Source organism: Ornithorhynchus anatinus, chromosome 8, assembly GCF_004115215.2.
Source record: "Ornithorhynchus anatinus isolate Pmale09 chromosome 8, mOrnAna1.pri.v4, whole genome shotgun sequence".
NCBI classification, from domain to species: domain Eukaryota; kingdom Metazoa; phylum Chordata; class Mammalia; order Monotremata; family Ornithorhynchidae; genus Ornithorhynchus; species Ornithorhynchus anatinus.
This window is the reverse complement of record NC_041735.1, coordinates 41772380-41796304: the sequence shown is the minus strand read 5'-3', so window position 1 is coordinate 41796304 and position 23925 is coordinate 41772380. Positions and strand designations below refer to the sequence as shown.

Sequence of the window (23925 nt, the reverse complement as noted above, 5' to 3'; positions counted from 1 at the left end):
TCCTTGTCAGCTTTTGGAATTGATGATGTGAGACTATCCTGATCCTCATAAAATATTTCTTCCCCTTTGCTTTTTGCCAGTTTGGGGGCTTTTCCACTAATATGACACTCTTTTGCTTTGGACACAGTTGTAGGCCATCAGCTTGTCACTTAGACATCTGGAAAAATTCAGGAGGCCAGAGACTAAGGATCATAAAATATAATTGAAAAGTCAACCTTCACCTGATGTTGGTTTGAAGAGGGGAAGCCCTGTCCAGGAGAGGGGGGCATACCCAGCATTGCGGGTGTTCTTCATTGCGTTGCTTTGTTTTTACCTAGTGTGACATTGCAGACTCTGGATCTTACCACTTCACAAACTGAGAACATTGTCTTCGTAGAAGACCGCTCTAGTTATCATGAAGTAGCATTCTGTCATTCTGTGATGCAGTGGTTATTTTCTGTCCGTTCAAAAGCTTTCCATATATTATTTAATGGCAAGATCACAATATTGCGAACGCAGTGCTCTGGGGATAAGTTTTAGGTTCGGTGAGAAAGGCAAGTCTTAAGAGTTCTTCCCCTTTGGGGGACTTGTGGATTAAGTAACGAGGTTTACAAAGACATGCAGGGTGTCACTGAACATTCCTGCTTTACCAGTGATCAAACGATCAGTGCCCAGGGCAGCACACTTGCATAAGGAGTATGTTTAGGGCATGGAGGAGGGTATGCCACTCTCAAAAACACATGCACTGAAATGGTGGTTTTTTTCAGTAGTGGTGGTGTTTCAGACTCTCTCGTGGTCTCCTTGTGACCTGTACAGTAATCTTCATTGGAGTGCAATCTGTGGCTGCCCATATGCCTTCTACAATAATAGACTTGTTTTAAACCTTTGAATGCAGCTCTTGCTTCACATCTGAAAATCATTCATTCACCTATCAAGATGATGTAGTTCTGTAGACTTTTTGGTGGACTTGAGCATCCTCACACCTAAAATGGTTTGTCAGTAGGTAGAAGCTCTGTCTTGTCTTATGCCATCGAGTCATTTCCTTCCCATAGCGACACCACAGACACATCTTGACTCTATTTATTGCCATTGTTCTTGTCTGTCCGTCTCCCCCGATTAGACTGTAAGCCCGTCAAACGGCAGGGACTGTCTCTATCTGTTGCCGACTTGTTCATTCCAAGCGCTTAGTACTGTGCTCTGCACATAGTAAGCGCTCAATAAATACTATTGAATGAATGAATGAATGAATGAATATCCATAGAGTTTTCTTGGTAAAAATATGGAAGTAGCTTACCATTGCCTCCTTCCGCATAATAAACTTGAGTCTCTGCCCTCAACTCTGTACCCTACCACTCCTGCTCAGTATGGGTGAGTTTTGACTTGTAGCAGATTGCCTCCACTCGCTAGCCCCTGGCCATGCTAGGAGTGGAATGGATATGCTTCTACTTACTCATCCTCCCTTAGCCAAGACTGGTAGAGTACTGGAAACTCTCCAGGTGTGACATTGCGAGGTGTGACATTGAGAGGTGTGACATTGAGAGGTGAGCGGAAGCTAGGTACTTGGAAAATCAAGGAAATTATGGGAGGGTTTTAAGGGCAAGGGGAAAGAGTAATGGGGATAAAAAAAGCATATAAGCATGTAAAAGTTTGGGGAGACCCAGAGTTTTTTTTGCTTTTGCCCTATAGGTAAAGCAAAAGGAGTCCCTTTGTAGTTACTTAGATTTAAGCACAAAATGTCATTTCTGAAAACAGGCAGTGATGCCGTGAAGATGAAAGAAGTATAGAAAAGTTAATGATCTCATCAGATGGGATGAAGGAGACTCACTCAGCTTATCCCGACTTGATTACTGCATCAGTCTTCTCACTGACCTCCCTGCCCCCTCCCTCCCCACATTTCAGTCCATACTTCTTTCGGCTGCCTGGATCATTTTTCTGCATAAACGTTCCGTCTATTTCTCCCTACTCCTCAAGAACCTCCAATGGCTGCCCATCCACCTCTGAATCAAACAGAATATCCTTACCAATGGCTTCAGAGCACTGTCACCTTGCCCACTCCTACCTTACCTCATTGCTTTCATACTACAACCCAGCCGACTCACTTCATTCTTCCAAACTACTCACTGTGCCTGTGTTTCATCTGTCTCGCCGCCAACCTCTCACCCATGTACTGCCTGTGGCCTGGAATGTCTTCCCACTTCATATCTGACAGATGATCACTCTCTGCACCTTCAAATCCCCTCCAAGATGCCCTCTCCAACTAAGCCTTCATTTCTTCTCCCACTCCTTTCTGTATTATCCTTGCACTTGTATTTGCACCCTTTATTCATCCCTCCTTCAGCACCAATACACAGTTCTGTAATTTATTTATATTAATATCTGTTCCCCCTCTAGAGTATAAGCTCACTGTGGGCAGGAAATGTTTACCAACTCTGTTTCATTATACTCTCCCACATACTTGGTACAGCGTTCTGCACATAGTAATTGGTCAATAAATACAGCTGATTGATTGGATTTGGCAGTTTTATGCTCTACTAAGGAAGAACAGGATTACTAAATGGGGGGAACCATGTAGGAACAGTTTGAGGTTTGGGGATCCATTCAAAATCCTAGATGCCCTGATTTCTCCTTTTCTCCATGTGGATAATGTTAGGTGTCCCATGTTTAGGCTTGGGACATATAAGTTTAGTAATCTCAAAAAGTAACCCCAAACCCTGAAAAATCAGTCACCAAGAGCTCTTAATTTGTTATGCACTCTTTTTCCTTTGCTCGTCCGTGTTTACAATAAAGTTGGCAGGAGAGGCCCCCTTTATTCATATTAATGTCTGACTCGCCCACTGGATTGTAAGGTTGTTGGGAACTTGGTCTGCTAACTTGTATTGTGCTCTCCCAAATACTAGAACAGTGCTCTGCACATAGTAAGTGCTCATAAATAGCTTTGATTGATTGATAGAACACTCTGCCTTGGGTCACTTAAGCTCCTCATTCTATTGGCGTTTAATTTTGTAGACTAAAGTATGCAACTGGCTACGGTATTTAGCAACACAAGCAGAAGTTTTCAAATCAGCAGGAAAGGAAAGATTTGAATCAGTAGTGAAGTATTAGAATTAGAAATATTTCAATATAAGAGTTGATTAGTAGATTGGATTTATAAATATCGAGTGGAAAACAAAATCCTGATCAAGTAGAGACAGGGAAGGCAAATAGCTTTATAGTGAGTCACTTGAATCTCATTTGAAATAGAAAATCCAGCTCAGGGTCCAAAGGTTGCTTTATTAGTCATTTATGTGTTTTTGGTTCTGCTTTTGGCTACAGGAATCAGACTCTGGAATCAGAAGACCTGCATTCTAGTCCTGGCTCAGCAAGTAGGGGGATGGATGCCTTGGAAACTGGGTAGCAGTGAATGTTTCTGATCTGAAGAATTTCCTAGGACTGAGTCGCACTGTTCTAAGCACTGAGGTAGATACAGGGTAATCAGGTTGTCCCATGTGAGGCTCACAGTTAATCCCCATTTTACAGATGAGGTAACTGAGGCACAGAGAAGTTAAGTGACTTGCCCACAGTCACACAGCTGACAAGTGGCAGAGCTGGGATTCGAACCCATGACCTCTGACTCCCAAGCCCAGGCTCTTCCTGCTGAGTCATGCTGCTTCTCAAGACCAAGACTCATCCATCATTTTCAAAAGGAGACTGCCACCATCCCCATTGTCACCATCATCGGTGTGTGGTTAGCAACAAAAGTATAGTCAAAGAGGAAGCATGGTCTGAAGGGAGAGCAAGGGTTTGAGAATGAGAAGAACTAGGTTCTAGTCCCAGTTTTTCCACTCATGGTGACTGTAGGAAGTCCCTTTGCATCCCTGTGTCTCTGAGGAAAATATAAGTACCTCCTTATAATTATGTAAATATAAGAAGGACCTTCTGCTTTAATAGAATACGGACTATCCAATCTAATAGGCCTTGCAGGTGGTTCAATTGAAAGTTTTCCTCCAATTCTCCAAGCCCATTTTGGTCCAGTTACCCGATACTTTATATTTTATAAAAAATATTTTTGAATAATCGGTATTCTCCCTGCACTTTTGAAGCAGATGTATGAAATAAATAGAAGGAAAATGATTGCTAAATATTTTATAACATTAATATTTATATTTTAACAGGAGGATCTTAATTTTAACTCATATCTTTGTTGCCTAAAAGATCCTCCTTAAAATTTTCAACTAAGCCCATCAGTTCCATTTCTTGAAGTTTTTACTTGTCCCTCACGGTTCGTCACCGATTCCAATGTGGCTAGAGTTATTTTCCTAGCTTTGAATTCCTTTTGTAACTAAAGTTTTATCCTTATTCCAGAGAACTGGGTTAGGTAAATAACTTGTTTGCTTTTTCGGGTGCAAAGATTTTAGACATAGAAGTGCAGTTTTAATTTATGTATATCTTTTACTTAACCTTGTGGTCATTCAGTCAATTGGTCATTTTTATTGTCACTTACTATCTGCAGAGCATTCTTTCATTCAGTTATATTTATTGAGCGCTTACTGTATGCAGAGCACTGTACTAAGCGCTTGAAAGGTACAATTCGGCAACAGAGACAATCCCTACCCAATAACAGGCTCACAGTCACTGTACTAAGCACTTGGGAAAGTGCAATGTAACAGAATTAGACAGGTTCCCTGCCTGTAACGAGCTTACGGTGTAGACAGGGAGACCAAATAATCAAATGCCCAGTGAAGACTGCTATTCAAGCCTTTATTGGTGACATTCCTTTCAAGATAAGCTATAAATCCTAAATGTATGACAGTTATTGGATATTACTTTTTTGTATTAATCACATTTTAAGTGACTTCAAACTTGTTAGGGTAATTGGAATTTTACTTGGGGGTCTCAGTGTCCATGGAGCATGACATCAAAATGAAGCATTGCAGGGTTACTCTGTCTAAATAAGAGGGAACTGACCATGGAAAACCTACTGGATAAATCACCGACATCAAATGTTACTGGTCATATTCTTTCCTGAAGGTAGTGTGTCTCAACACACAGCTTCCTATGTAGTGTAACGGAGAAAGCCTAGCTTGACGGGTCGTCGCGTAAGCTATTTGACATTTGTCCCCAGTCAGACCGGATGACACATGAAAAATTTACTCAGGCAGGAGGCTCCCAGGAATAAACAGTTCTCTAGTGTTGCTCACAGGGGACTCGGCAAGGTGAGCGGAACTTCAACTTGTCACGGATGCACTGTTCTGACAAACATAAGTAGATGCTAATGGCTAAATCGTGACAGAATAAAGTCCCACAACCATATGGCTAATTGCCACAACAATATCTTCAGTGTTATTAATCAAGTTTTCATAGTGTGCCATGATAATTGGAATAATTAGAAACAGCATAGGCTTTGCTTCCCTCCACCACATATTCTGCAGACAGGGACCTGAAATAACCACAGTTGTACTTTCTTTACTATATTGTTTAGTCCTTTGCTTTCCTGAAAATACTTTGGCTAATTAATGAATTAGTTACTTGCCACCAGAACCTTGGGTTTCCAGTTTTGGTAGAGACATAAAGGTAACTAAATGAGACCACTTAGCCCCATGTGTGTTAGTTAAATACACAGTGTTCCTTTAAGGCCAAACTTGCCCAACATCAAAAACTACCAAACAGTGTTTGCTTTGTATACTACTTAGTATAATGAAGATTGATAGTCAGAAAGTGGTCATTTTCTGTTTTCTTTATACAAATGGATTTTTTAAGAAAAAAAGAACAATAAAACAATTGAATAAATTCAGTATCATAAGTACTGTATTTTAAAATTGTAGTTCTGCAACAGGGATGTTGAAGTCTATAATAGCAATACAGTATCATGGTACAATGTCTACAGATTACTTTTTCTCAAGATGGGACCTAGGTTTTTTTTTTTCTGAATAGAATAATTCTGAATAGAATAATTCTGTAATTGCTCTCAAACTAAGTATTTCCAACTTCAATATCATATTGTCAATGATAGTTTTTCCTGCCTAAAGAACAGGGACCAGTGTGAGAATCCCGAATCCAAGCCACCAAGAGCAGTGGCTTTGTGCTCCGACCACTCCATTACTGTGCCTCTGCCTTTACCAAAGATTGTTGACCTCTGGCCTAGGAATTTATTTCTATGATACTGTCTAATCATGAAATTCCTTTATTGAAACTGTCTCCAAACTCATGACATAGAGCACAGTCATAGATTTGCAGTGCGTAGGTAAACATTCTGAGAACACGTAATAACAGAATAGAATTTCAGTGGGAGCTGATGCTTGGACTTCTGATATCAGTGTGTATAGATGACTGGTTGGCCAGTAAAACTGAAAGATTAATAATGATAAATCCCTTTACTGGAGATTTGAAAGCATTTAGGCAAACCAATAAGGAAGTGTAATGTATATAGGTGTGTATGGGCTTTGATTACTTTCTTGATTTAGTTTGAGAACATGAAGATAGTTGCATTAGTGAACCTTGTATCCTCCTTCATCTTGTCCTGTCCCTCTCCTTAACATCAATTTCGCATCCTATTCAATCAGTCATTTATTAAGTGCTTACTGTGCAGGGTACTGTACTAAATACTTGGGAGAGTACAATATAATAGAGTTGGTGGACGTATTCACTGCCCACAAGGAGCTGTTACTTTAGAGGGAATTAAAATCTATTCAGTCTGTACAGTCTATTCAGAGAATGGAAGTGATTATTTTTCAACCGTGTCAGGGTGCTAACATTAAATACCTCCACAGTATAAAGAAATATTCCATTCAAATCAGAATTAACAACTAGAAATCAGATAGCATCATAGTCTGTGTTGACTGAGGCAGGTATTTCATTTGCATTATGTGAAAGGTTAATTCTAAATCCTGTCGAGAAATTATGGTTTCCCAATTTTCTTTGGGTCATTTAAGACTTTGTTGTACTTTTCCTAGTGTCTCACGTAGGTAGTATAGATTTAGTCCTTATGTAGACACTCCCCTTTATTGTTCAGGGCTCTCTCTAATTCCTACCTAGTTATGGTGTTTATTAAGCACTTCCTCTGTGTTAAGCACTAGGACAGATACATAATAATCATGGATAAGCAGATATTTTTATCCACATTTTACAAATGAGGAAACAGAGGGCCAGAGAGACCTAGGTCATACTGCTGCAAGGGCTAGAGCTGGGATTAGAGAAATTGTCTCCTGACTCCTAGTGCCATTTTCTTTCAACTATGTGGTGCTGGCTTTGACCATTTTGTTACTCGTTAAAATCTCTGATGGCCAAGATCCAGAAGGGGAGGAGTCAGTGAAATTCAATGTGATAATTTTCTTAATTTCTTAGAAACTCCAATAAAAGGCTTGATATGAAGAGTTTAAAACTATTGGGTGTACTTGGTTATCTTTTGTGTTTCATTTGTCTCCAATAGATAAGCATCAGAGGCACAATTTTTTCTTACTCCCAAAACTTGATGTAAATTGTCCTGACTCTGATGAGAAGGAAGGAAGTGTTGAGAGTGTGTATCAGAGTAGTGGTTTTAAGGGTGGGAAGGAAGGGATGGATCCGTGACACTAGAGAGCAATAACTGGTAGGATGTAGAAAATGTGTAGGAAATAAATATGAGAGGACACACAAAAAATTGCACCAAGGTTTGAGTTTGTGGGATAGGAGGTTGATAGTATTTTAGATAGTGATGGGAAAATGAGGAAATGGAGGTAGAGGATATGTAGGGGATAGAATAGGATATATATATAGTCCTCTAGACTATAAACTCATTTTGGAAAGGGAACGTATCTCCCAACTCTGAGTATTGTACTTTCCCACAGGCTTTTGTACAGTGGCCTGTACACTGCAGTGCTCAATAAATACCACTGATTGAATGATAGGATGGCAACAGAGAAGGTCAGGTTTGACTGTATTAAGTTTAAGGGTACTGTGGGTTAATTGCAAAGATCATAAAGACAGTAGGAAATGTGGGTTTTTAGAAATGGATGAGACTAAAGCTAGAGATACCAATTTGGAAGTCATCTCCTTAGAAGTAGTACAGTCACTTCTGCCACAACACCTGTTTATACTATGTGTTTTAATTAGAATACTAGGGATTTGGGAATGTTTCACTATACCCCCATGTGCTGTCAAAAGAAATGGCTTGTACCTAAATGCATGGAGTTAGAATCAGTGAGGATTACAGAATGAGTTTTCTTGAACATGGGAGCCATAGACTTAGATTAAGAAATAAGCCCCCGTGACCTCAATAATGGAGTAATCTGACACTGGAAAGCAAACTCTTAAAGCATATAGAAGCAGTGACCAGAATCATCAACTTCATACAAAAAAAACATGCGATGAATTGAAAAATTGAAATTCATTAAACATCAAAGTGTAAGGAGCTTTATCAGTCTATAATTGAATGGTTTACCAATAATAAGAAAATGAGAAACCTATATCATAACTAGCAAGTATAAAATGACCCAAAGGTATATTTTCTGCACCCTAGAGATTAGGGGGAAGTTTGAAATATCTTCTCTATGGCTCAGCAGATAGAATCCAAATTATGGCATCAGCCTTGTTGGAGAGCAGCTGGACCAATCATTTAGAGTGATCACGATAAAAGATTTTGCATGAACCCTAAAAAGAGACCAGAGTGGCTCTAACTGGAGGAGACGTGGTCCAAAATTTCATCACATGTTTCAACAGGTTGTAGGCAGCAAGAAATTCAACCAGGGCTAGGATTGGGAGGATGGTAACCCAAGGCTACAAAGTGCGGACAGACACTGAAATTGTAGCCCTCATCCAAAAACCTGAAAACACAGCTCTTTTGGAGAAAGATGCAGACATCAAAGAGCCAACTCAAACCACGCCTTAATTATGGAACAGAAGCCACCAAGGTTGAGAGGATGAGTCACTGATTCAAAAATGCTCGAGAGCCATCATTTTCAACAGATGTAGTTTATCTAAAATGCCTGAAAGCCAGGGTTCTACAGAAATCCAAACAAATGTAGTTTATCTAAAAAGCTTGAAAGCCAAGCTTCTACAAAAATCCAGACAAGCTAAAAATCAGCAGACTTCACTTGATTTTTTTTTTTCTCATCTTGATTTTTATATTATGTGCTGTCAGTAGTTACATTCAGGAATCTTTTATATTTGAAGAAAACACCACTTATGGTGAAGTTTTTCTATGAGTGCTTGTATGTGTGAAATGGTCAGTGTGCCACATTTTGCACCCAAAAAGGCTGTTCCTTGTGTTTTTGTGGTTAATATTGGCAGCTTCTGGTGCTGTTTTTCACTTTTGCTTCCTTGTCTCGTGTCTTTATGAAGCTTTGTTCTAAAAAAAGCCACTCTTTTTGATGGCAATAAACATTTTGGTCTATCCTCAGAAATTGACTGCCAGTTTTCCGCATGGCTGAAGCACTGACTGAAACTTGGTTTTATCATGTCCTTGAAATGGTTCCTCTGCCCAACTTGCTTTTCCTTTCCCAAGTTGAGCTCACTACTCAGCATCTGCTTGGGTATGCTGCAGTCACTCATTCTCTTCAGGTGTCCAACTCAGCTTAGCTGTGTCAAGGTGAGCTTCAATGCTAGGAGACTGTGCTCCAGAACCTTATCGTTGGCAGTCTTGTCTTGCCTTTTGATATTGAGCGAGGCCTTTAAATAACTGATAGAATGGCTCCAGAAGTAGAGGTGGTTCCTATGTATCCACTAAACAATCAATAGTATGTATACAATCTATTAATCCTTTTTATTGGGCGCTTACTATGTGCAGACCACACTCTTCTAAGAGCTTGGGAGAATACAATAGCTCTCAGAGCCATAGTTCTCTCAGCCTTTAGTTAAAATTATTTTGGATCCTGATAGCAGACTGTGGCACTCTGACAGTCTCGTAAAGGTTATGCCGACCTTCATTTCTGCTTTCTTGTGTAGCATTCACTATTGGTCATTGTGCTCTGAAGGTCACAGAATTTTTGGTTGTATGCATGCCTTCCTTGTGCAGGCTGATACACCACCTCAGTTTCTTTAAACTTCTTGTCACCCTAGCTCATTCAGTGAAAAGTGGTTTACAATCATCAGCATGTCTTCTTGGGTTTGAGCCCTCGCTATAGTCTTCTCATACAGTACTTCTTGAATGACAGTTTCTGGAACTCTGGATGATGCCTGAAGTCTTTTGAGTTGAAAAAGCAGTTGGGAGGTGCAAAATCATAGTTAACACTTGCACCTAGATCTCTTGTTGCACCTTCCAGCATGGCTGCATCAGATAAATTAAAAAGAACCAGGCCCACTAAATATCCTTGCTTTATTCCTACTGCAATGGAGACTAGATTCGTCAGAGCACCTTCAGCTGTGACCCGGCCAGCCATTCTGCCATGAAGGTAGAAAAAGTACTTTCGTTAATCATACTTTGCCACATTTGTATTTCTAAAGGCTGAATTAATTCATTTGTATCCAAAAATGACTAAATGCTAGTGTTTTGAAGCTAATAACCTTTAAGATGAGTGAAATGTTAATATAACCTGTATTGTGTTTTTCAATTATCCGTATTTGGGTTTTTTTGTTGCTTTTTGGTTTTCTGGTTCATCTGAACCCGTTAAGTTAGGCTGATAGGCAGAAGTACCCTCAACTGTATTAATCCTGCCCCCAATTTTACCTTGCGTTCAGATGAATGCTAGCTGAATTAAATGCCCTTGGGAAGACTGAATTGGGAAATAGGTAAAGTACACCCCTTCCTTCTCCCTTACCCCCAAGCAGAGAGGAGCAGAATGCTTTATCCTTGTTCAGGAAGCTTTAATAAAAACCACATAAGACCGTTAATGAAAAAGGTGCTGTACCCTGCTAGTGATTTGGCTGTCAGCATGGCCACTAGCGCCCCACTCTCCTTCTGGCTTCAGTGGGGCACAGGTAGTCATATAGATAAGGAGTGGAGTAAGTGAACAATGCAGATTGCTAACATCCGGGGAGTAATTCTCCACTTGGAGAATAAGGAAATGGTGGTGGAAGTGCTGGACGGCAAGAGCTTTTTTCTGTAAGAGCAGTGGAGTGCCTGCAGGACCACATACATGCTCTAGATACTGCTAGTAATCCTCATGCCAGGGAATATGATCTTAAAGGGGTGGAGGAGTTAAGTCTGGGTGATGAATGTTGGCTCTAGGTCTGAGCTACTTGGTGCTCTCCTCCCCAGCTTCCAAGGGTGTGGAGCTTCGCCCCTTGGATGGGAAAGATAAGTTCACCAGCTTTAGATGACAAACCCCGAAGTTATGGTCATCGCAATATACCAAGCACCTTGATACAGCAAGGTTCTTACCCCTAGCAAAAAGAAAGCCTGGAAAATTCCAAAAAATAATGTAGTGCTTGGTACACCACGATACTTCCATCAGTAGTCTTGAAGATTTTCCAGAGGCTCTGAGAGAACTTAGGCCCTTTCCCCTGCATACTGTTTTTACACATGGAGGGCATTGCCAGGGTTCTGACTACTGCTTCAGGGACATTTGCTGGAGAGGGTAAATTACAGTGGCAATGGATTGTGATTATTAGAATTGTATTTTTAGAATAAGGAATCTTACCTAATAAAAGGATATATATTAACCTTTTGAATGAACAAGCAACTTCCAAGTCAGAGATTCATTTTTCAGTATTCCTCCTCCAATATGAACTCAGCCAAATTGGGGCAGGGTTCAAACCCTGATCACAAAGTACATTCAGAAAGCAATCTCCAATTCTTTAAGCACAATACCAATTTAAAATTTGAGTACATTTTATTTAGGAAATGGAGCTCATTGAGCTTAAAGGATTCAAACCATTCTCCAAGGCATACAGATCATGAACAGTATTACAAAAAACTATTGGAAATAATTAGCTAAATAGGAGAGAAAAAATTAAGCAGGTTAAGCACATTTTAGCATCTTTCAGAGCCCTATATTCTAAAGAGCCTTCAAATTAATAATACATGTAAGATAGGAACAAAATAATTTGAGGGGGCATCTACCCTGGATTTACTTTCTGGAGCAGCTGGAACTGAAGATGGAAACGTCTTGTGACCCTAATTACAATGGCTATGATGTCTAATTCTGTTTAATTTGGGGGCTGTTTTCACAGAATCACTAAAAGGGAAATTCAGGATAGAATGAATTCAAAAGAACAGAGAACAAAGAAATCCAGTATTAGAGGAGCCAGAATGAACCCCCAATAAGCCAAGGAGATGCTGATCATCTTATACATAGTCTCTTTGGTGTAATGTATACTTTTATTCAATGGTAGTTAAAAGTAGGGCAAGAATTTCTTTGAAGAATTAGGAGCGAGAGAAAATTGTAAATGCAAATGAAAAACTAGCTTTGCTGGGCATGCATTCAATGTTGATAGCCTGCTCATTTCTAAGGGATGCTCTTTTATGTCCCAGTAAACCTCACTGCCTTCACTTATCTTTGCTTATTACTGATCTTCCCAAAGCCAGGGGACCCAATGTCACTGAATTCTTGGGTGCAAAATGGGAAAAAAAAAGATATCCGCTAGACTAAAACGAAAATATTTTGAAATTTGAAAGACTCAGGCACTGGCCAGTCAGCCACTTTGCTGGCCCATCAGCCTCCTTGCTGACCCTCCGCCTTCAGCATTTTGTTACTGCACAGATCAGGTTCTTTAGATGTCACTGGGCAAAGACCTCCCCTTCTACAAAAACCCTCTGATAGTTGCCCATCTCAGTTTGCTTCAAGTAAAAACTTCTTACCACTAGCTTTCAAGCTTTCCACCAGCTTTCTTCTACTTACTTATCAGCTCTCCTCATCAGCTCACACTCTTCACTACTCCCAAATCCATCTGCTTGCTGTACTCCAATCTAATCTAGTCATTCCTGCCTCTCGTCTGTTGTTCACATTGCCCCTAGACCCTTCCCCCTCCATATCAACCAGACCTCAGTCCTCCCAAACTTTAAAGCCCTCCTAAAATTCTGCTGCCTCCACCGACTTCGCAAACTATCAGTACCCCGATTCCTGTCAGCCCTTCATCCACCTCTTTTATATATTTGTTTCTTAGACTATATATTTGATATTTTTATGTCTGACTCCCCCATTAGAGTGTAAGCCCTCTGTGGGCAGGTAATATGTCCTCTGTGTCTATTGTATCCACCCATTCATTCCATCATATTTATTGAGTGCTTACTGTGTGCAGAGCACTGTACTAAGCACTTGGGAAAGAACAATGCAGCGATAAACAGTGACAGTCCCTGCCCACAATGAGCTTACAGTTGGGAACTGTTGCGGGGAGAAACAGACATCAGTACAATAAATAAAATTGCAGATATATACATAAGTACCATGGGGCTTGGCAGGGAGGAACAAAGGGAGCAAGTCAAAGGAACACAGAAGGAAGTGAAGATGAGGAAAAGTGGGGCTTAGTCTGGGAAGGCTTCTTGGAAGAGATGGGCCTTCAGTGAGCCTTTGAAGGGAGAGGGGAGAGAGTAATTGGCAGATTTGAGAAGAGAGGGCATTCCAGGCCAGAGGCAGGACCTGGACCGGGCCTCAGCAGTGAGACAGGCGAGATAGAAGCACAGTGAGAAGGTCAGCGCCAGAGGAGCAAAGTATGCAGACTGGGTTGTAGAAGGAGAGAAGCGAGGTGAGGTAAGAGGGAGCAAGATGATGGACTGCTTTAAAGCCAATGGGAAGAAATTTTTGTTTGACATGGAGGTGGATAGGCAACCACTGGAAAATTTTGAGGAGCGGGCAACTTAAATAATAATGGCATTGTTAAGCACTTACTATGTGCAAAGCACTGTATTAAGCACTGGGGAGAATACAAGGTGATCAGGTTGTCCCATGTGGGGCTCACCGTCTTAACCCCCATTTTTACAGATGAGGTAACTGAGGCCCAGAGAAGTTAAGTGACTTGCCCAAAGTCACACAGCTGACAAGTGGCCGAGCCGGGATTTGAACCCATGACCTCTGACTCCCAGTCCCGGGCTCTTTCCACTGAGCCACGCTGCTTCTCTAAGTATGCACTGCACTCAGTAGGAGCTCAGTAAGTGCCATTCCTAAATGAAATAGTCTCAGGTTCCAAACTCTGTACATATTAAGCTCTTATTCAAATATATCACTCTTATAAGTAATTTGGTCCACCTAATTTCAGTTGGTATTTAAACAGGACATTCACCAGCCAGTATCATCTGTCTAGTAGTTACTGATGTCGTAGGAATTGTAACTTAATGATGCAGCAATCTTAAATAGAGGATAGTTGTATGCTTTCCAGCAAGGAATAGTAGTACCCTTGGATCATTTATTGTTGCTTTAAAAAGTCTTATGGTCATTTTTGTTTCTGTAGATTTTAATTACTAGGTAAGTCTGGTAAAATGTGAATTATTGTATTATCACAAGTGACAAAATGTGCGCTATCACAAACAGTGCATTCTGCAGATGTAACAGATGTAAAGCAAGATTAAGAGTATAGAACAATAATTAAACTAGTAGGGTCAGTCATATCTAAGGAAAAATGTTTAATGCTATCATTAAGTGTAACTTAAATTTTCACTAAGCATTTTTAATAACTTTAGAAGCTAGTTAATTATAGAAATAAATTCCAATAGAAATTTTATTTTTTAAAGTAAATTTTCCTTTTCGGATGTAAAAACTAACAAGTAATTACTTAAAATTATTCCCTGTTGATATTTGACTTTTTAGGGTGAGAAAAGGTTTAAGTATAAGAAAGGAAATTCATAATAGTGGGTAAAAATATGGGGTCATGAATGGGATGCCATTGAGTGGAATGCCATTCAAATGGAACAGAAATCATCATGTTATAGAAAGTGGTATTACAATTTTAAAAGATTTCTGGTAGTCATCATCCCTTATGAATGCAGTACATTTTGGAGGTGCTTGCTTTAATTTTCCCCAGGAGAACAGGCAAGAGAAAAGAAACAAAATGGCTTTCGCTTTAACATAATTCGACTGTTATATAGTAATAATCCTAAGTAGTAAATTTTAAAGGGGGTTTTTTTTGTACATCTTAAATTATATTTTAATGGCAATGTGTAAAGCCTGCTCAGATGCTCTTAATACCTGGATATAAAACATATTTGTGGACAGTTACATAAGATGATATAACAATAGTGATCTTGCTTTAAACATATATAGATTTCGTGTGCAAAGTTGCTTCCTTTCTAGCAAATTACCAGACAGTATGGAAATTGATGATGAACAGATACTGGTAGCAGATTTGTAATGTTGGCTACCTATAGAAAATGGGAGACATTTGAGGTCTGAAAGTCATTAATAATTTCACTGGTTAGAACAAACTAAAGAAAGTAATAGTCCCGCCTTTGTAGACTTCAGCTCCTATGAATATCTTATAGTACTACACAGAAATTAAGATAATAGCATTTTGATTTTGAATCATAGAGAGTGGGAAGTGGTTGATCTAGGATTAATTTATTTAAGAAAAACTGTAAAGTGCAGTATCTTAATTATTTTGGGTTTTCTAATATATTTTTTGGAAAACAAAAATCTTAAAGTATAAGACTGTTGAGTTATTATTCAAGTGTCACACACCAATACAGCCTCATTGTCATCAGTATCAAGGTAAGCTAAGGCTATATGAACATGTATAGGTATGCCTCCACTGTGGTTCCTGCTTCCAAGTTCCATGGCTCATAAGTGGACTCTGAGTTCATACATGCCTGGACAGGCAACGTAAAGGCTCTGGACCAAGTGAGAGTTTCACAGAATTGAGTATTTGTGTAAAACGACACTCATTCATTCAATCGTATTTATTGAGCGCTTACTGTGTGAGACACTCGTGGCGTCATCACGCTCTGCTGCATACCCAGTGTCAGTCGGGTAACGTCATTAGCGTCTCCTTATCCAGTTGTCCCTAGTGCTGACATTAGCCACCGTCTCTGGGAAGGTATCCGTAGAATAGGTGGGTTTTAGTAGAATTTTGAAGGAGGATGTGGTCAGATTTAAACTTTTTTAAACTGATTACATTATATTCTGTTATATAAAACTGATGCTCTAAAATATTTTGTGTTTGTTGTTCACAGCTGATAACTGGCCACTTGCCAGGTGCTGTCATTCCCTCTGTTGGTCCAAAAGCCTTGGTGATTTTAGGCTTCCCAGGCAGGCTCAAAGGCATAAATTGCTCGGGCTTTGTACCTGCTCATCTGAGGCACCACTGAGGTTTTTTAAACTCTTAGTGTAAGTTGGGACCTGGGAAGCTTCAGAACAAAACCAGAATTTAATTTCCCCCAAGACATGTTACAGCCTTGTTCATAGGTTAATAATAATAATAATAATAATGTTGGTATTTGTTAAGCGCTTACTATGTGCCGAGCACTGTTCTAAGTGCTGGGGTAGACACAGGGGAATCAGGTTGTCCCACGTGGGGCTCACAGTCTTAATCCCCATTTTACAGATGAGGTAACTGAGGCACAGATAAGTTAAGTGACTTGCCCAAAGTCACACAGCTGACAAGTGGCCGAGCCGGGATTCGAACCCATGAACTCTGACTCCAAAGCCGAGACCCATGGTCTCTCTTTTTCTGCTGCTCCTCCTTTTCCTTCTCCTCTCTCACATAGGTGAATATGGGTTTTCGATAGGAAGCATTCACAAGGCACTTCCTAGCTGTTGGAATTTTGGGGAATTTCTGTTGGTTGAGAATGTGTGTGGACTGGACAACAGAAATCAGACTCGAGGAATTGCATTAGGCACTTGGCAAAAGCCAGCATTAAATTGATCCAAAAATTCTTGCACCACTGCTTTTGAACTACGCTACAAATCCACCCCCAAAATATTTACCCAGTATTTTACATATTTATTGAGGACCACTGTGTGCGGAACCCTGTACTAGGCACTAGGGAGGGTACAATATAACAACATAACAGACACATTCCCTGCTCACTATAAGCTTACAGTCTAGATGGGGAGACAGGCATTATTATAAATAAATTAATTACAGATATATACATAAGTGCCATGGGACGGGGAGAGGGGAAGAATAAAGGATGAAGAAATAATACTTAGTTCTTGAACTGTTTTGTGTTCTTGTAAAATAGCGTGCAAAGTATTGTATTTTTCAAATTTTTTGTCAGGCAGAATGATAAAGTTTGAACAATAAATACTAGCTCTTTTTATTGTTCCAAGTACTAATTTTTTTTCTTTTTCATATTTTCAGGCGATGGGTCAGGCTACTATTTGGAAGAGAATTTCCTCTGCAGGACCTTCTAATAATCTGGGATGCCTTATTTGCAGACAGCATCACACTGGGTTTAGTCGACTATGTTTTCGTAGCCATGTTACTGTATATTCGAGATGCATGTAAGTATCACCTTTGCTAACAAAAGCCCTCAGTTTCAAAATGAGTTTTGAGCGTGTATGATCCGATTTTCATGTGACTGAAAATGGTGGAGTGGTAAGGAAATTCTTTGGAATGTTGGAAGTCTACTAAATGTCATTTTCATTACTGTTGTAATATGTGCATTTGTTGGCGGAGGGGCTAGTATATATTGGAAAGAATAGAAATATTTTTCAGAACTGGATATGATTTCCTAGTGAATATTTCTTCTGGTTCAATTCCCTCATTATAGAGATTTGTCAATTGCATATACAAAAGAGGCTAATTCAGATATGTATAGAGCTCCACCTTCTGACAAACAGGGAGTATTTGGTGATTTCTCCTCTAGTAGAAGAAATATTTTTACAGCCCTGATTCAATGACAAATCTATGTTAGGAGCACTAATGATTTCCTTACCTCTTATCACAATTTGACAAAAAATGTACTTGCTTAATAGTCTAAGCAACATTACCAACTTAGCTCCAGTCTTCTAAAATGCACTTTTGATGCCTTTAGTGGCAGAGAAACAGTAACAAATTCTGACTAATTTTAGTAATTCTTAACCTGAAAAATATTCAGATTTATATTTCTATATTAGAAGAAACTAAATGAACCTTTTTACTTGCTGTCTTTGGTTTAACTTTCATGCCTATGTCTAGCAAGGCAAAATATGTTGGTAGTTAAAAAATCACAAGTTGATATATTTTTACTGATTTCAAATATGAATAATCAGGGTACTAAATAGACTTTAGAAACAAAATTTAAATTTTGTTTTAAGCAAAAATTATAATTCCTCATATGCTCTAGCAGCGTGGTGTAGTCGATAGAGTCCGGGCCTGGGAGTCAGAAGGTCATGGGTTCTAATCCCGGTTCCACTTGTGTGCCTTGTGGCCTTGGGCAAGTCACTTCACTTTTCTATGCCTCAGATACCTCATCTGTAAATTGGGGGTTGAGACTGTGAACCCCACATGGGACCGGGACCATTTCCAACCTGATTTACTTGTATCCGACCCTGCGCTTACTACAGTGCCTAGCACATAGTACACACTTCATTCATTCATTCAATCATATTTATTGAGCGCATACTGTGTGCAGAGCACTGTAAGAAGCACTTGGAATGTACAATTCGGCAACAGATAGAGACAATCCCTGCCCAACAAGGAGCTCACAGTTATTGCTTTGTCGATTTGATGTCCGAACTCATTTCTTTCTATCGTTCATTACTGATTTTGCTAATTAAGGTAATTCGCTAATTAAGCCTATGATTACCCATAACTTTTTTGATTCACTACTGATGAGTAGACAAACGTATCTTTTGATCCCTGAAAATAATGATATACAAATTTCCATTGGTGGTAGAAACTTTCACAGAAGTTTTATCATTTTGCAGAGAAATTCTGACACTAATGGGAAGAAAAACATTTATTTTCTATAGTAATTGCATTACAGGTGCATTCATGGACAGGATATGCTAGGAAAAGATCCAACACACTAAGAAAAAATGGATTGTTATGAGAATTATTAATACGGCCTTATATGCATGGAATAAGTAAATTTCCTGAAAATTATTTTTCACCAGAAAAATTGTTTTCAGTGCAAATCATTAGTGTTTCACAAGATCAGTGTCCAATTAGCCATATGCCACTAGTCCCTCCCCAACATTCCCCACATGTCTACCTTTCATGTAGTTCGTTCCTGGCTCTGCGCACTCCATCCTTAGATTAACAAAGAGTGTAAGAAATGAGTCAGAGCCAGGCTTAATCTTGATCATCCACAACAGCGCACTGTACTTGGGAGCACAATAGAAGTAAAAAATGCATGCCCTGCCTACAAGAACCTGACAATCCAGTATATCCAGCAGTGTGTCTCCAATAATAATAATAATAATAGTACTTGTTAAGCACTTACTGTGTGTCAAGCACTGTCCTAAGCACGGGGGTAGATACAAGTTAATCACACAGTCCATATCCCACATGGACTCACGGTCTAAGAAGAGTAGGATTGAATTCCTATTTTGCAGTTGAAGTAACCAAGGCATAGAGAATATAACTTACTTGCCCAAAGTCACACAGCAGACATGTGGATTAGAATCCAGGTCCTCTGACTCCCCGGCCAGTGCTGTTTCCTCTAGGCCATGCTACTTTTCTGACTGACTGGTCTCCTCAGTATCAAGGGACTCCCCTGACCCACACTGGTAGGAACAACCAGAAGGCTGTGGACGTGGCCACAAACAGCCAGGATTAGTCTCTTCAGTGGGACGCAGAATCCCGGAGTTGCCCTTCCTTGAGGGAGGTCTCTCATTGTGTCCCTGCCACAGGTTATTTTTATACAATCCTTCATCCTTAACACATTGCACCCTTTCATTGACTATTAGTCATTCCTCACCTGTTTCCCCTTTGTCTTTGCTTTCCTGGAAAGGGAACCCTCCACCTTCTAGAAGGAGGGGTGCTTCAATCCTTCTGATCAGGAGAAAGGCCCTGTTTGGCTTTAGGGCTCCCTTTGATGCTGCTGGCTCCCGCTCATTCATATTGACCCACCGAGCATCCCCACAATTCTCCCTTTTGTTTGTGCCTCCCCTTAACTTTCTGTTGCTGGCAAGATCTTAGCAAGAGTCAGTGCCCAGCACTTAAAACAGTGCCTGGCACGTAGCAAGTACCCAAATACCATAAAAAAGAGTCTTTTTGGACTGGCTACCAAAGAATATTAAGGAGGATGGACAGAGATATGCCTCTGTGCACCTCTTCTGACTCAACAATATATGTAGGCACTGACCAACAATTCATCTAACCCCTTCTCCAGGTGCTACATCCAGTTCTAAACATCAGTTGACCAGACAAGATAACAGTAAAAAGAAGTCCTACGTGTTTTTTTGTGTTGTTTTAAATGGTATTTATTATTATGTGTTAAGCACTGTTCTGAGCCCTGGCCGAACACAGTCCTTATCCCATATGGGGCTCACAGTCCTAGCAGAAGGAGAACAGGTATTGAATGCCCATTTAAAAGTTGAGGAAACTGAGGCCCAGAGAAGTTAAGTGACTTGCACAGGATCACATAGTAGGCAAGTGACGGGCTGGGATTAGAACCCAGCTCCTCTGACTCCCAGGTCTCTGCTCTTTTCCCTAACTAGACCACACTCCTTCCTTGGGTCTTGGAGTGTTGAAGCTATTCTCACCTGAGCTCAGCTTCACTCTCTAGGAAGAATTGTTAAAAAGTCTGATTTTTAAAAAAACAAAAAACATGCCCACCCTATCTCCAGTCCCATTTTCTTGACCTTTAATGTTTCTCTTCTTTCAGTATCTTTCTTGTGCTCCATTTTACTTCCACTTTTCTGCTGTATCCCTTCTTCTCTCCTGCCTCCTCCCTTTATCCATTTTTTCATTCAGTTTGTCCATTCTTTTTCTCCTGACATCTTTCCTTGCCCTTCCATCCTGACCCTTCCCCTTTCTCTTATCCCCACTTTTCAGCTGTGTTGTAACTAGAGTGGAACAAGCAGAAAATCAGCTCTCGATGTGGACAGCTATGTATCCTTCTGCCTTCTCAGTTATTTGACAGTCTTTTCTGTGTTTTATATTTATTTAAGAGACATGGTTTGGAGAAGAGGAGGAGATAGGATAGCATAGCCACCTAGATTGTTTTACTTTTTAAAAATACCCTGGAACTGCACAGTTGGGAAGAGCAAGATGCTGGTAGTGTTCAGGCAGACATGAAAATATAAGACACAGTCTGGTACAAGGGGACATGTGCCAGGGTTGGAGAGGGAAATGCTGTTCATGTCAATACCATCCTTCCCAATGCACTTGGATACAGTACCTGAAATTCCCCACAGAGGGAAAACTTCATCTTTTACCTTTCTTTTTCAGCAAAAGCTGAAGCTGAATAGACTGGATCAGAGGTTTAGGGCTACACTAATCATTTCCCTGATTTCTCATCCTATTGACCATATTCCCATAGGAGAAGTATTACGGATCAAGACACTGCTATTGGCAGCCAGAGACTAGTAACTTTGCTAGAGGGGCCTTATACAATCCACAGATTTTACCCGTACTTACATTGGTTCTAAGTGGAAGGATGAAGAAAGAATGCAAGCTTTCACACTTAATTGTTCATCTCCTTCCTAGCCAGGGGGTTTGGTGAGGCGGTGAGATGAGGTTTATACATAGGTAAGCCTATGTATATAAAATGACAACATTTATTCTACTTCATATATGTCCTTAAGAGGATTCGCTTGCCTTCATCTTTTGCTTGCACTAATCCAACCCAGATTTGAAGAAAAGTCATAAGAACATAATAAATGCTTCATTGGCTCAGCCCAGTGGTAAACCCAGGCCAATATTCTAGCAGTTCTCTAGCAGACAGAAGTCTGCTATCAAAGATTCCTGGAGCAACAGTTTGAAAATTTTCCTCCCTTACATCTATTTTCAGAGCTGTTTATAAACTAGTAACAAATTTTAACTTTCCTCTGGTAACCCATAATGGCCTTCTGGTCCATGACATTATCCAGTATTTTTTGAATCGATGGATACTCTCCATTGCTAATGAAATCTGTGACCTTATTAATTGTCCTCAGAAAAGGTTTCCTTTTATTTGTTTTGCATCTGCCACCTTGAAACTTTGTGTGCCCCCTTATCCTGGGGTGATGTATAGTGACCAAGAATTCTGGGTTTATCCACACCCATATGATTTTGTAAAATTCAGTCAGTCCCCTCTTCCTTTTTCTTCGAGACTGAAGTGGTCTAATCTTTTCAGTGTAACTTTTTACAAGGCTGTTTATTTGGTCTAAAAATTTTGGTTGCCCTTTTTGGTTTCTTTCATTTCTCTATTATAACCAAGGAATTTTTAATCAGTGAAGAATCTTTAATTTTTACCCCAGTATGCTTATTATCTCGGAAGAAATCAAATTTACTATTTCAGGAATGCACTTTTATTCTTTAATCTATGTGGACTCATACAAGAAGGAGCTGAAATGTGGTACAGGACCTGAGGTGATATTGTGACATCTGCCCCAGTAGAGGAGATGACCAGCCTGAAGAATTAAAATTGGCTGTCCGTCAGAGGCTCCTTTAATCTGGTCTGACATTGCTGTTAGGGGGCCATGCTGCCCTGAAGTCAGGAGAGGTAGATAGCCGAGGCCAAAATTATGGCCTTTCCTGAGGGCAGAAGCATCCTAGCTTGTCATGGACATCGACAGGTTTGGCATGCCGAAGATGGCAGCGTGGCTCAGTGGAAAGAGCCTGGGCTTGGGAGTCAGAGGTCATGGGTTCTAATCCCGGCTCCGCCACTAGTCAGCTGTGTGACCTTGGGCAAGTCACTTAACTTCTCTGTGCCTCAGTTGCCTCATCTGTCAAATGGGGATTAAAACTGTGAGCCCCACGTGGGACAACCTAATCCCCTTGTATCACCCAGCACTGAGAACAGTGCTTTGCACATAGTAAGCGCTTAGCAAATACCACAGTTTTTTTTTTTATTTATGGCATACAATTCCCGAGCTAGCTGAGCAGTGTCAGTGAAATGGAGGGTGCCACGAAGGATGATAGAGTGGTGGGGTAGTGAAAAGGTCTTTCTTGACTAAGTCCTCATTTTCCATATCCCTCTCCCTCCTGCATCATCCTTACATTTGAATTTGTTCTCTTTAATCAATTAGTGGTATTTATTGAGCACTTACTGTGTGCAGAGAACTGTACTAAGCACTTGGGAGAATACAATATGACAAAGTTGGTAGAAATATTCCCTGCCCACAGGAAGTTTTAAGCATTCAATCTTCCCCCCACCCTCAGCCTGACAGCTCTTATGTATATATCCAAAATTTATGTTCATTTCTCTTTGCCCTCTAATAATAATAATAATAATGTTGGTATTTGTTAAGCGCTTACTATGTGCCGAGCACTGTTCTAAGCGCTGGGGTAGACATAGGGGAATCAGGTTGTCCCACGTGGGGCTCACAGTCTTAATCCCCATTTTACAGATGAGGGAACTGAGGCACCGAGAAGTTAAGTGACTTGCCCACAGTCACACAGCCGACAAGTGGCAGAGCTGGGATTCGAACTCATGAGCCCTGACTCCAAAGCCCGTGCTCTTTCCACTGAGCCGCGCTGCTTCTCTAATTAATCAGTGGTATTTATTGAGTGTGTAGTAGGTTCAAAGCACTGTACTAAGCATTTGGAAGAGTACAATGCAACAGTTAACCCATAACGAGCTTATAGTCTAGAGGGTGAAACAGATATTAATATAAATAATTTAATATACTTAATTGGGTGGGGTGAATATCAAATGTCCAAAGGTTACAGATCCAAGAGTGTATAGTCAACGCAGAAGGGAGAGCAAACTGGGGAAGAGAGGGCTTAATCAGGAAAAGCCTCTGGGAGATGTGACCTTAATAATACTTTGAAGGTGGAGAGAGTGGTGTTCTGCCGTATATTATGGTCAGGATACGTGGAAGACGTGGGAAAGGGGTCGGCGTTGAAGTAGACGAGATGGGGCACAGTGAGTAAGCTGACACTAGAGGAGCAGAGTGTGAGGGCTGGGCTATAGTGGGAAACCAGTGAGGTGAGGTAGGGTGAGGCAGGCTGATTGCTTTAAAGCCAATGGTAGGGAGTTTCTGTTTTATCTGGAGGTGGATGGTAGGTGGTTCTTGAAGAGTGGGGAGACATGGACTGAACGCTTTTGTT

The 23925-nt window shown here is 40.3% G+C and overlaps 1 protein-coding gene across 13 annotated transcripts in view; it reads left to right on the top strand.

Moving 5' to 3' along the window:
- The window catches only part of TBC1D5 (TBC1 domain family member 5), a 442854-nt gene that overhangs the window by 305997 nt on the left and 112932 nt on the right, over positions 1–23925 (top strand). For all 13 annotated transcript variants that reach the window (XM_029070199.2, XM_029070200.2, XM_029070204.2 and 10 more), the window contains one exon: positions 17101–17243. In XM_029070199.2, coding sequence (XP_028926032.1) covers positions 17101–17243 — 143 coding nt within the window. The remainder of the gene's footprint in view (positions 1–17100; positions 17244–23925) is intronic.